At 46.8% G+C, this 13,946-nt stretch overlaps 4 protein-coding genes across 4 annotated transcripts; 2 read left to right on the top strand and 2 right to left on the bottom strand.

The window, feature by feature from the left end:
* Positions 1–5,321: 5,321 nt before the first annotated feature.
* Positions 5,322–5,702, top strand: TM35_000201910 (Tbingi protein; the record flags this gene model as incomplete). The annotated part of the gene is made up of 1 exon (XM_029026876.1): positions 5,322–5,702. One exon carries the CDS (start codon positions 5,322–5,324, stop codon positions 5,700–5,702), a length of 381 nt encoding a protein of 126 aa, XP_028881848.1.
* A 3,125-nt stretch (positions 5,703–8,827) lies between these two features.
* On the top strand, positions 8,828–9,172 carry TM35_000201920 (uncharacterized protein; the record flags this gene model as incomplete). Its single annotated transcript, XM_029026877.1, has 1 exon — positions 8,828–9,172. The coding sequence occupies one exon, from the start codon at positions 8,828–8,830 to the stop codon at positions 9,170–9,172; it is 345 nt and encodes a 114-aa protein (XP_028881849.1).
* Positions 9,173–10,157: 985 nt separating this feature from the next.
* TM35_000201930 (uncharacterized protein) lies at positions 10,158–10,520 on the bottom strand (the record flags this gene model as incomplete). The annotated part of the gene is made up of 1 exon (XM_029026878.1): positions 10,158–10,520. One exon carries the CDS (start codon positions 10,518–10,520, stop codon positions 10,158–10,160), a length of 363 nt encoding a protein of 120 aa, XP_028881850.1.
* Positions 10,521–11,562: 1,042 nt separating this feature from the next.
* TM35_000201940 (Tbingi protein) lies at positions 11,563–11,940 on the bottom strand (the record flags this gene model as incomplete). The annotated part of the gene is made up of 1 exon (XM_029026879.1): positions 11,563–11,940. The coding sequence occupies one exon, from the start codon at positions 11,938–11,940 to the stop codon at positions 11,563–11,565; it is 378 nt and encodes a 125-aa protein (XP_028881851.1).
* Between the last annotated feature and the right edge of the window lie 2,006 nt (positions 11,941–13,946).

A 13,946-nucleotide genomic window follows, 5' to 3' on the forward strand; every position in this document is an offset into this window, starting at 1 on the left:
AAGGGAAAAACAATAAAATGAAAACAAAACAAAAGAAAAAGAAATCTTTGACCACCATGTGAATATCTTCAGGAGGCAAGAATACAATTCCCAGCAGTAGGTGCATGTGTGTCTTTCGTACAGGGCGAGCAGTGGGAATGAAACACACATGATGACAGTCCACACACACGCACACACAAAGAAGAGCACGGTTGGTTGTGTGCGTGTTTGTGTGCCTTGAACCTCCTTCCATTCTTCACATTTCAGTCACAGCAATTAAAACATATTACTGGGTTTGTATCCCATTCCCAATGATTAAAAGCAATAGTTATTAATATCACGGAGCACACACACACCACCAGGCGGACACAGTGAACCGCAACAAAGCAGAACCCGGAGGATGCGGAGGGAGCACAAAACCAACCGGTATGTACCGAAACGGTTGCTCTGCAATTAAGACCACAGAACACGTTGCCCCACCTGGAGATGTCGTCACCCCCAGTCTACCGACGTCCGAGGTTGTGACAACCCGTCTTGTTGACCCCCAACGTCACATTTTCAGCCTTGCGGTAATTTGCCCGGTAGTACCCTGTAGACTCAAGTGCAGCAAGGGTTAACGCAGTGTACGCCCTTTTACCGCTTTTACTTTCGCTGAGTGGGGCCATCAACTCGTGTTGCGCAAGATACCCATCAAAGTGAGCGTTACCATTGTTTCCTTTCCCCGATGTGGAATTATCCAATTTCATTCCAATAACGTCAAAACATTGATATTGGAACCGCACTTCCTCCATTATTTTCGAACTCATGAGCTCATTATGCCCTTTGTAGCTGCTGTTCCTTCCACTGCGCACCATGTTCTTGAATTTGTCCAGGTCCATGGTGAATCCGAGTCCGTGCGCAACCTCGTGTGCAACAACACGAACATATTGGTCTGTGTTGTTGATCTTACGTGGATTCAATTTGATCATGGCAGATGTTGGGCGCCCATCCTTGTCGTAGGTGCAAATCTTCGCACTCGGCTTTCTGGTAGAAAGACCCAAATAGATCACGAAATCCGCATTGGGAATACCCATTCCCTTATCGCCGTCAAAAGCGGGAACCATTTCAGCGCACATTGTACCCTCAGTATCGGATACAGGGCGTAGATCGAATGGCACATTAATCTTCAAGGGACCCTGCGCACGCTTGACCCTAAGACGTTCAACATGCAATGCGATGGCCTCAGGAATCACCTTTGTCACCACAGTGCGGATATTTTCATCTTTTCCTTTTACCGCCTCACACACTTCTTCGTCGAACCCACTGTACACCTTAGAGGGTCCCTTGCTCTGATTCCCCTTGTTCTCACAGTACATCAGCGCTTTCTGAATCATTGCTGGGTTCACAGCAATACGGATGTTCTGCCAACCATCTTGGGCAACTTCTTCCGGGTCAACTTTGGCAACCTTCACACCCCAAACACGGGTATCACCTGTTTCGGGTAATGACTTTGCGTCCGGATCGGGCGGATACGGCGATTCGTATCGAGTTGCTGCAATGCACCCGTAGGCGCAACACAGCAAGAGCAACGCAGCGAACAGCTGACGACGCATGTGGATCTTCTTTGAATGTTTACTCAAAAACGTGTTTTTTACCTTTGTATAGCTGTCTCAAAACACAAAACAGAAAAGAAAGAAAAAGAGAAGACAAGAGATGTATTCAAAGAATTAAAACAAAAGCGCCGGGCGCAACACAACGTTACGTTAACCACCACAGACACAAGGAATGTTGAGGAAAACAAAACTCGGCAAACCCATCAACTCTCACTGGCGACACAACGCACACCGCCGCCACACAACCCCAGCACTCACATTACGATATGCACTCCCCCTGGACACAGTCACCCATTCACTGCAGCGCAACAGGCAACAGTGGACTCCACAACCACAGAAGTGGAAACCCTCCGCACATCACAATCCCCAGAAAATAAACGAAAATGGCACACAATGGCAGCCGTTGAGGTTCTGCGGGACGGTGCGCCATCCCCGATCTCGCACGCAACGGTGCCTCATGTTCAAATAAACCACAGATTAGGTTCGAATCCAACGCAATACACCACCATGGCGGCTGTGAACATCCCTTCTTTAGGAGCAAACAACGGGGAACTGAGAAGGCAAAAACCCACTCTCCACACATCAAAGACCACGGCATCAGCAAATCCAATTAACGCTGACGGTACAATGGTGGTACCACACACCACACGCACATACGCCTCATCTCCCGTGATGTGTATTAGGAAGGTATGATCTAACATATCCCCTTCCATTATTTCCCAGAAAGGAGTCCACCCCACCACGGTTTTTTTTTTTTGTTTTATGTTCCTCTCCTTATGGGCCTCACCTCAATAACGCGAGCCATCAACAGCAATACATATATATATTTATATAATACTTTTTGTTGTATTATTTATTATTTATTTTATTATTTTGTTATTTATTTATTTATTTTTGTTTTTCATTGTATTTTATTACCGTTGCGCATAGGAATTACGCATTGGCAATGAGACTAAAATGAGTCCTACGGGTGGCAGAACATGGATTCTTCTCGCATCTCTGAGTCGTCCCAACAGCTAAATCTAATTTCCGCCACTGGAGGGCATAATTGTTACTATCTTGAGGGTCCCTGCCTCCCCTTTTTTTTAGCAGCATTAACATTGAAGTGCAATATGTAAAAGAAACTGCTGCTGATGGTACGCTGATTCGCATCACAGGATCTTCTTGGATAAAGTTTTGTCCCAGCATGATTCTGCTGTTCCCGGTGCTGTATGACGTTTGTAGCTTATGAAGCAGTAAACTCTCAAGAAGAGAATTTGCTGGTCCATGGCTTCCCTCAAAATAATAGGGGATAATGGACATTGGCTCCAACTTTCGATGGCCAAACGCCGCCACGGCAATGCCATTCCTAAGAACGCATGTATTGAAAGAAAAAAAAAGAATTTGTTTTTTTTAGGAGTCTACCTCCTGCAAAAATTTAGTGGGTGTATTTAGTTTCCTTGAATAAATTCAGGTATTCAACCTTGGTACCGCGATAAGGTAGCACATCCTTACCAAGGATCCCGAGAATGCCTTCTAGAGTCATGGACGGCATCCTTCTCCCCGGACAGCGACCATTACATCACCCTCTTCGACGTAGTGGTAGGAGATGATAATGATGAACCACTGCTGTTCCCTCGCCCTCGTGCCCCGATCCATTTATGCATGGAAGAAGGCGAAATGGTCTCGCTTTAGAGAAATGCCAAACGCACAGTGCAACAAACTTCTTAAAGAGAAAACGGGCGTTCACAAGAGAGAACGACTACTGACCTCCGCCATCCGTATCGCAACAGCCGCGGCGGTTCCCCGCGGGGGTCGAGATACTACTCCTTATTGGACTCCAGAATTGGATAAAATCGAAAAGAAGATTCACAGTTGTAAACCCTCTGTCTCCCGAGACAGACTGGTAGCTCACAGAAGAGAGATGCCAAGACAAGCATCCCATAAGAGATGGGAAACCCTCTGCAAGAACATTGCCGTGGCAGGCTGCTGATGTTGGAACATTTTGAAGGGGATCTACGACCCACGCCCCCTCAGGAACCCGGCGATAAAGATTAATAATACGGCACTCACGGAAATTCAGAAAGCTAAGCACTTTCTCTGCTTACATTCCAGAAGGGCTAAACGGCACCCACATTCCTACCCTCCACCGCCCATTCCAGTAACAGATACAGAATTCATACCCATTACAGCAGCAGAACTGGAACGGGCAGAGCGTCTCCTTCCTAAAGGGACGGCCGCAGGTCCCGACGGTATCTACGGCGAGGCACTCCAACACTTGGGACCCCGTGCCAAAGCAGAGACTCTTGCCCTCTTCAACGAGAGCCTCCGTACAGGCGTTGTTCCAGTCTCTTGGAAAGTAGACATCATTGTACCACTCCTTAAATCAGGAAAGAAAGCCACAGATCTAGATTCGTTCAGACCCGTTACCCTCACTAGCCCTCTGTCCAAATTAATGGAGCGGATCATTTCAGCGTGCATTAGAGATGTCATTGAAACCAAGCTGACCCCTCAACAATCTGGATTTAGACCTGATCACCCTACATTGGATCAACTATTGCACCCACGCGCAGCCCTCACAAGACCCACCCTGATTCACGTACAGGTGCAGCATTGGTAGACTACGCTAAACGAATACTTAAGGGAGAGGATACACCCCATCTCTCCCATAGATTAAAAATCACTGGATCCTGGGACCCCACCAAAGACAACCCGGAACTCACTAGAGAAGAAGAAACAGCCCTAGCACATTTTCACACAGGCGCTTCACATCGCTATGGCTGGTTTCTGCGAAAAATACAGACCCATATCCCCCTGGTTGCCGATGGTGTAATCCCCCAAAAGTCAAGATGCCAGCACCCGTTATTCCACCTAGCCAAAAACAACCGCACCACGCCCAAAGCAAAACAACAGGCCCCGCCAACTGCACTGAATGCGGGGCGCAATGCTCATGCAGGAGCGCTGCAGTAGAACATATGGTCGGCAAACGCTTGGGTTCAAGAGAACCGATGCGCTCTGGGAGATCAAATTCCCCCATGAGCCACCTCCGCCGGACATCCCGCCAGAACCCCCGCCACCTTCACAACCCCCACCCCCGGCCACAACGTTGCCCCGCCCCACTTCACCTAAAGCGAAACCCCACCCGTTCGAGCGCAGTATGTGTAACCGAACATTTCCGTTACAAAATGGATTGGCCTGCCGCCCTGAATACCTGCGCAATGCCAAATGCCCCGTCCAAGGGAAAGAACGCCCCCAAGCCGACGAACCGACACCAGAAGGATAACCATTTTCCTGTGGCAAATGTTGCGCGGCAGTGCGCTCTAAAACAGACCCCAAAGCCCACATTAGGGCACGCCATCCTTTGAACCCCACACGAGAAGCACCCGACACCCAATTAATCCGTACCGTGCGTCACTTCGCTGCGAATTTTGTCTCGGAGACTTCGGCAACATAGGCGCCTTTGCGCGCCAGAGAAAATATAAACACCCACCTGAAACTCCAATTCTGCCAGCAACAATACAAGTAACGTTTCCACGCAATAAGAAACGCCAGCGAGATTCGTCGCCACCGGAGCGTGAGAACAGAGAAAAAGTCCAATGCGGAGTATGCCAGAAGTTCTATGCCCACCTAGACTCCCTCGTAATACACTGCAGAAAATTCCATGAAGGAGAGGGTATGCCCCAAAAAACGAATTCCATCAATGGGCAATACAAAACAACGAAAACAAGAGACCTTCCGGCATTAGTCTGTCCCACGTGTGGCCACCAATGTATGAGTAAGTCAGGTCTAACTCTACACCGAATCTCACGACACGGGTATCAACCTACTCAAGCGCACACCAGCCAACGCGACGAATGCGAAGAAACAGCTCTGCATCTCTTGAGTTGCCCCGCTCTTCATCATCTGCGGGTTCAATTCGCGATATTGGAGGTACCCCTGATGAAACTATGCTTTTCTAAGCAGCCCACTCAGTTCCTTATTGCGGTGGAGCGGAACTACGCTTTTGCCATAGTCTTCACAACCAACAAACCCCACGTCTCTTTCCTCCTTCCCCGCAAATTGGAACTGGTGACACCCTCGATTATGGAAGCCCTGATGAATCGTACTAAAAAGACATCAGTCGCCGACCAAACAAAGAACAAAATCCATTAGAGTTCATTGAGATCAATTTGATACAAAAAAGAAAACCTGATGGCGGGTTATGGGCAACGAAGGTGTAAGTAAAGCTTTCTCGTAGGCTGTTTCTCTTGTTTGGGAACGGTTTTAACGCAAACATAGAAGAAAATTTTAAATTAAGAGAAACTAAATAATAAAAAATCATTTTATAAGAGCTTGAAGACTGCACCAAAGAAAGGGATGTTCTGCTATAAAACCGTCCATCATACACAATAATTACGTTATTCTATTGCGGCAGGTTGTCAGCCGCACCTTTCTGCTGACATCCATAAGGGCAAGAGCATTAAAAGAAAAAAAAGAGGGTGAAACGGGATACCTACAAGGAAAACTGTTCGATGGAACGCCCCGAGCTTGAGTTTCTACAGTCTGTGGTTTGAAAGGTTTTCCTCAATCTCTTTTTCCAAGTGCTGTGAATAAATTTCGGTAACGACGAGCAGCGCGTAATGCACCAGAGGTTGGGTAGATATGGAGAGCAGTTTTTCCTATCGAATCAAGCGCGGCAATGCGTTGCTGTTAAACTTGAAGAAGTGGAAATCAATCTAGAAGAGAAGCGAAACGGGCTAACGGAAACAAAAGTTAAGGTGGCCGTCTTCTTTTGTATCCCCCAGAAAGCACCAGCCACAAAAAAAAAATAGTGGAAAAGAGTCATCTGGAACCCCAAAAGATTATTTATATTTATTCCATTTTCTACTTTGCGTTCTTGAATGCCATCTGCGTTTCTGTGATGTCGTTACTGGTGCTCCGATCAAGTTGGTTTCCAGCGTTCTTCAGTCACCAAAAACGCATGTTAGAAACTCCGAAACTCTGGTCCCAGCGGGGCGGCACCACAGGGGCGCCCTAATGTCATGTCAGGCGCCGTCCCTCGCACAGAAGCCGAACCGCGGGACAGTCACGAAGCACCTTTTTTTTTCCCTATCTATTTCGCTACTTTGGGCCGTGTTTCTGTCTTCGGCTCTTCCTCTGGCAAAAAGGGGTCCGAAAACCCACGGCATCGGCGTCTGCCGGCGCTCCCCTCGCTGGCCTCTCTTGTGCGAAGGGGACTTGACTTCAGTAAAACCGACAAGGCGTCCCTCCACTCCATCCCTTTTGCAGCACGCTTCACCAACATTCTGGTCAGTTTGCCTTGAATAGTGTGCGGTTTGGTTTCTTTTTTCGCTGTCATAAGAATCGCCGCTGTTTCTTTATCTTGCAATTTGTAATGCTATTTAATATAATGAGTTTTTTTCTAAACAGATAAACAAGGTTAACGGAACTGAGGCACTGGGGTGTCCTTTAACCGTCCTTCCCCGTCTCGAGGCTTTGGGAGCGGATTGGGTAAGCCTTCAAATCGTTTTCGTTTCTAGATTGCATATAAAGAAAAACAAATATGTTTTCCCATTACATCCATTATTATATATAGTTTTACGTAAGTTCTGGTCATTCTTTTCTCAAGCTATTAATAAAAAAAATTTCAGATATAATTATTGTCACTTCTTTTCTTTATTTAAGCGGAGGCAATTCGCATGCCGTGTATTTCACCGCAAGGGATGGACGCATCAATCCTATCATTGAAATTAACCTTGGGTTTCAGCTATCGTGAACCTTTGTTTTGCGACAAACGAATGAATATGTGGAATTCTGCTTTTAAAAGACATCTGGGTGTGTTTTCTACCCCGCCGCTGCTTGGAAAGAAAAAGAACACAATAAAAATCGTCTTCCTAGAGGCGGATTATCTTTCTATTTTAATTGAGAACCTTCCGTTAAATAACCCTGGCTAATTATTCTTTTTGTCTTCTTTGGCGCGGTTTTCGGTAGAGGTTGAGGGCGCTTTTCCTCGCGATGTGACGCCTTTGGGTGCATTTATACGCAAAATTATATTCCGTTATTTGATAAAATTCAAAAATTAAATTTGTTTTATTCCGTTTGCGGTTGCTCTGGCAAGGTTGGAAATATGTTTCTCTTTATTTTTTCACGAGTTCCTTTATCAAGTAATTGGGGTAGAAATTTAAACACAGTTTAGGAAGGAAACACTCACAAGAAGAGACTCTGTCCATCCACAAGGGTAATTTCAAGACGACTCAAACTATCAAAGCCCAGGAAAGGCAATCCACGTACAGAAAAAAATTTCACAGGCTCCGCCAATGACAATGCAGAAAGGGATAGGGCGTTTGCATCGCTGCGATGGTTTCGCGGGATGGGTTGTGGATTTATTTTTCTTTTTATCTTCCCGGGGGACCGACTTCCCCCACATGGCCTTTATTATCACTTGTCCTTAATTCAAACGCAGTATTGAGTCAAATGCGGACTCCCGTTATCCATCCTCATTTGCTTATGGCAGAGGCTGGGTGATAAAGTCTATCCTTGAACGCGTTGTGCTTCTGGCTTCGGTTTTGCTTTGTTGGGCTTCTGGGTGGAATTGCAAACCTTACACTTTACAAAAACCTTTAAAAGATAAATGTGGAAATACTTTTATTTGGATTTTGCCAAACAAAGAATAAAGCTGAGACTTTTCTTTCCTAAACTCCAGTCTTTATGAGGTTTTTTTCTTTACTACTTTGGAACGTTGTTTCTGGCAGTTGTGTTTGGCATGTGTTTTTTCTTCCGTTTGGGCTCGCAATTTTTGCTAACCGTTGCCATTTTCCAGAACGACAAAGAGGATAAACGCATGTACGAACCGTTGGTTGTTTGATAATTGGGTTAGGTGCACTTGGTGGTGGTGCCGTTTTTTGCCCGTGACGGTTGTTTTGCTGCATTCCATTTCAATGTCATTTTCAAATTGAGCAGTTGACTTGTTAAAACTTTTTTTTTTATCTCCTTTTTTGTAAACCTTCATCTTTTTGGGTGCCGAATCGTTCCCGCATTAATAGATTAATATTGCCAAAAGTTACAAATAAAGTACGGGTGAGTGGATTCGCTTTTCCTTGAGAGAGTGGGAACCTTAAACCGGCAGCAGAGCCCACCAACTCCAAGCTAGAGTTAAATCTAATTACATTTAACTCGTTGATGTTCTTCGGAAGAGTGTGCTAAAAGGCGTTTGCTGGCCGCAGGCGCGGGTAACACGCCTCACAAAACGAAACTTTCAGAAGAGGGGGCCACGCTCCATTTTCCTCTTCTTTGTTGCCATGCTGGCGTCATCTGCGCTGTTTGTACTCCAAAAAAGCTGCAAATTGAAACAAAGACACCTTTTGGCCGGGGGGCGGCCTTTGGTGAGGGCGACGCCCCAAGCGAACGCAGCCCGGCCACAGAGATTAATTCCAGAAACACCCCCGGCAAAACGCACAGACATTATCAGCTTTTTGAATTTATTTAAAATTTCTAGAGGTCCGCAGGCCCTTTGGTTAATGGTTCGTGCTGCCGGTGCGCGTGCGAGTGTGGCTGCTTGGGGTGTCGTGGCGGCGCTTGTCCACTTTGCCTTTTTACTATTATTGTTATTATCATTATTCGCCTCTTTTCTGATTTTTTCCTAATCGAGCAACTGCAAACGGATTACCTGATTTATCTCTTTTATGGTGTCTTCATTTTCTTGTACTACTGTTTTTTTCTTTTAGGAGTTTTATTTTATGTTTTATTTTTATAACCGTTTCCATGCGGGAAATTAAAGCCAACGAAAAATAATTGCCCCAGATTTCATGACCATAATACCTTGGCAGCTCTCCTTCTCTGCAGTTTTTGCACTTCATGAAGACCTATTAATTTTTCTTGGTTATTGAAAACTCTGATAAAGAATTTTTTCTCCGCATACGTCAGATACTACGCGATCTAGCCTGGAAGAAGTCGTAAAGGGATATGGTGCGACATGGGAAGAGAACGGTAACAAAAGATTCACGAACCGGACGGTTCCGGTAATGTCAACTGCCGCTTCGCAGCAATAAAAGACAGACTAAGCGTTTCAACAAACATAGGTCCTTAGGGAATTTAACAAACATCGCAAACTAGTGAAGCACTGGACAAAACAACGGTGCAGCCGAATGGGCGCATAGATGTTTCTTCGTAGCTTATCCGTGGCTGGTGCGCGCGTGTGGGCTGATACATGTGTTAAACCACATTCTGCAAGGCGACGAAGGATTGCCATATATTAAAAGACGCGCGTAGGACACGCTAGAGTCAACAGGTCTCTTGTTTTCGATCATTTGCTCCTTCATTTTTGGAGTTCGTTTTTTTTTTTGCAATTCCCTGTCCATCATGGCATTCTCTGCAGCGGGGGCAAAGGGAGTCTAAGTGGGCATAGAACTTCTGGCATATTCCACATTGAAATCCGTCACAGTTCTCCCAGACTCCGGTGATGGCGACGAATCTCGTAAACGTGTCTTATTGTGCGGGAACGTTGCCTGCATGAATGACGGCGGAATTGGAGTTTCAGGTGGGTGTTTATATTTTCTCTGGCGCGCAAAGGCGCCTATGTTGCCGAAGTCTCCGAGACAAAATTCGCAGCGAAGTGACGCACGGTGCGGATTAATTGGGTGTCGGGTGCTTCTCGTGTGGGGTTCCAAGGATGGCGTGCCCTAATGTGGGCTTTGGGGTCTGTTTTAGAGCGCACTGCCGCGCAACATTTGCCACAGGAAAATGGTTATCCTTCTGGTGTCGGTTCGTCGGCTTGGGGGCGTTCTTTCCCTTGGACGGGGCATTTGGCATTGCGCAGGTATTCAGGGCGGCAGGCCAATCCATTTTGTAACGGAAATGTTCGGTTACACATACTGCGCTCGAACGGGTGGGGTTTCGCTTTAGGTGAAGTGGGGCGGGGCAACGTTGTGGCCGGGGGTGGGGGTTGTGAAGGTGGCGGGGGTTCTGGCGGGATGTCCGGCGGAGGTGGCTCATGGGGGAATTTGATCTCCCAGAGCGCATCGGTTCTCTTGAACCCAAGCGTTTGCCGACCATATGTTCTACTGCAGCGCTCCTGCATGAGCATTGCGCCCCGCATTCAGTGCAGTTGGCGGGGCCTGTTGTTTTGCTTTGGGTGTGGTGCGGTTGTTTTTGGCTAGGTGGAATAACGGGTGCTGGCATCTTGACTTTTGGGGGATTACACCATCGGCAACCAGGGGGATATGGGTCTGTATTTTTCGCAGAAACCAGCCATAGCGATGTGAAGCGCCTGTGTGAAAATGTGCTAGGGCTGTTTCTTCTTCTCTAGTGAGTTCCGGGTTGTCTTTGGTGGGGTCCCAGGATCCAGTGATTTTTAATCTATGGGAGAGATGGGGTGTATCCTCTCCCTTAAGTATTCGTTTAGCGTAGTCTACCAATGCTGCACCTGTACGTGAATCAGGGTGGGTCTTGTGAGGGCTGCGCGTGGGTGCAATAGTTGATCCAATGTAGGGTGATCAGGTCTAAATCCAGATTGTTGAGGGGTCAGCTTGGTTTCAATGACATCTCTAATGCACGCTGCAATGATCCGCTCCATTAATTTGGACAGAGGGCTAGTGAGGGTAACGGGTCTGAACGAATCTAGATCTGTGGCTTTCTTTCCTGATTTAAGGAGTGGTACAATGATGTCTACTTTCCAAGAGACTGGAACAACGCCTGTACGGAGGCTCTCGTTGAAGAGGGCAAGAGTCTCTGCTTTGGCACGGGGTCCCAAGTGTTGGAGTGCCTCGCCGTAGATACCGTCGGGACCTGCGGCCGTCCCTTTAGGAAGGAGACGCTCTGCCCGTTCCAGTTCTGCTGCTGTAATGGGTATGAATTCTTTATCTGTTACTGGAATGGGCGGTGGAGGGTAGGAATGTGGGTGCCGTTTAGCCCTTCTGGAATGTAAGCAGAGAAAGTGCTTAGCTTTCTGAATTTCCGTGAGTGCCGTATTATTAATCTTTATCGCCGGGTTCCTGAGGGGGCGTGGGTCGTAGATCCCCTTCAAAATGTTCCAACATCAGCAGCCTGCCACGGCAATGTTCTTGCAGAGGGTTTCCCATCTCTTATGGGATGCTTGTCTTGGCATCTCTCTTCTGTGAGCTACCAGTCTGTCTCGGGAGACAGAGGGTTTACAACTGTGAATCTTCTTTTCGATTTTATCCAATTCTGGAGTCCAATAAGGAGTAGTATCTCGACCCCCGCGGGGAACCGCCGCGGCTGTTGCGATACGGATGGCGGAGGTCAGTAGTCGTTCTCTCTTGTGAACGCCCGTTTTCTCTTTAAGAAGTTTGTTGCACTGTGCGTTTGGCATTTCTCTAAAGCGAGACCATTTCGCCTTCTTCCATGCATAAATGGATCGGGGCACGAGGGCGAGGGAACAGCAGTGGTTCATCATTATCATCTCCTACCACTACGTCGAAGAGGGTGATGTAATGGTCGCTGTCCGGGGAGAAGGATGCCGTCCATGACTCTAGAAGGCATTCTCGGGATATTGTCACATCTGGCGCGGAAAGGCCATGGCGTGTGGTGTGGCGAGTGCAATGTCCAGTGTTGTAAATATAACGCAATCATTATCTAGGCACCATTGTACTATCACATCGCCACGGGTATCAGGGGGGATCGCGCGATCCCATGCCATTGCATGCGCATTAGCATCTGCACTGATGGGGTGGGGTCCGCCTGTCGTCAAAAGCGTGTCTAGTTGCGAAGTTGTGTATGATCTCCCCAGAGGGAAGAATATGTTGACGTCACTGTGAGCGCCAGACCTTCTGACATGTGGATCGTTGCATGAGCATGCTCAATGCTTGCAACTACGGTGAGTCCTACTTCTACTGGCAGATCCTCACGCACAAGAATCGAAACACCGCCTCCTTTAGAGGGGTGGGACACTCCATGATGTTGGTAACCAGTAATTGTAAAACTCGACACTTCCGCAGAAGATAGTTCCTTCTTTCTTAGAAGGCAGAATGTCATGTTCTCCTCAAGAAGGGTTGTTGTGGAGAGCAAGCCTCTTGACCTGGATAAGTCCAGCTGAGTACCACTGCATTCCACGCAGTGAAGGGCCGGGTTTTCCCCTACATCACCACCACTCAGCAGCAACCTGGTGCGGGTGATACTGCTGATGGCACGTCCACGCGTGTCCCAGGACCTTCTTGGATATATTTTTGCCGCAGCTCGACGCGGCTGCACCCTATGGTGCGCGATGTTTCTGAGTTATGCGTTGGCTGATGGTACAAAGGAAAAGGGGATCGTTTGCTCTCTAAATTCCCCTGGGGGTATGGGGCGCCAGTTGGCGGCAGCTATGCCGTATAACAAAACGCAAGAAAACCTAAAGTTCTTTTTTCATGCTTTTATTTTTATTTTTAGGGAACAGTGAAACGGTACGGGCAGTGTGGTTGACAAGGGGAAAAAAGACTTCGTATGGTAAAATTTTCCGGCTCCATCATGCGCCAACGTCAGAAAGCTCAAAAGATTTATAGAAGAAAAAATTAAGTATAAAATTAGAGTTTTACGCCTTTGTTTGCCGCACGGGGTTATGGAAACGACGCGTTGAATAATGTAAAAACGTTTATCATCTTCATGGAGGCAAATGCGAAGTGCTAAAGTTCATGTGGCAGAGCTGGGGTGTTTTTTAATGATTGCATTTGGTTCGTTTTGCTTTGATGATTTTTTTTTTTTTTTTGGTGTGTACGTGACTGGGTGTGTGCAAAGGGGGCTTTTTTTTTTGAAATCTTCAATGGGTCTATTTTAAAAATAATGAGACTGCTCTGCCTCTTAGTGGTGGGCCTGGTGGGGGTGGCCGGGGCGCGAAATGACCGCAAAGTGTTCAAAGGACAACAGCCACGTTTTGTAGCCAAAGGTTTTTTTAGCCATGTAAAGGGCGAGGGCGGGCTTCTGCAAAACGGAAGCGGGTTAAATTTTTTTTCAAGGTACCAAAAGGGGGGAAAAAAAATCACTAGACACTTTGACTGTGATTGGGTAACCGTGGCATTGATGTTTTAGGGGTCCTATATATTGGAAACGCCGTTCCTAAGAAAAAGATTCCCTTTTCTGATCAAAACTAGGGATTGCCCGCAGTTTCGCTTGCTTCAAGCCAAGGCGATGCGCAGGATGGTGGGTAGGTGAAAGTTTGAAAATGGCTCTCGAGTCGTGTTCTTTGTGTCCGCTGTCTCGTATAATATGCCAAACTGATAACTTTTAAAGATTGTGGATTATTAAAAATAATTTGAGCAGAAGTTTCAATAATAATCAAAAAAAAAAAAAAAAAAAAAAAAAAAAAAAAAAAAAAAAAACAAGAAAATACAATATTACAGTTTTTAAAGTTCCTTTCCGGAAAAGCTTCCCGGCCGGGAATTGAACCCGGGTCACCCGCGTGACAGGCGGGTATACTAACCACTATAC

Source organism: Trypanosoma theileri, assembly GCF_002087225.1.
Source record: "Trypanosoma theileri isolate Edinburgh chromosome Unknown TM35_Tth_20_V1, whole genome shotgun sequence".
NCBI lineage: Eukaryota > Euglenozoa > Kinetoplastea > Trypanosomatida > Trypanosomatidae > Trypanosoma > Trypanosoma theileri.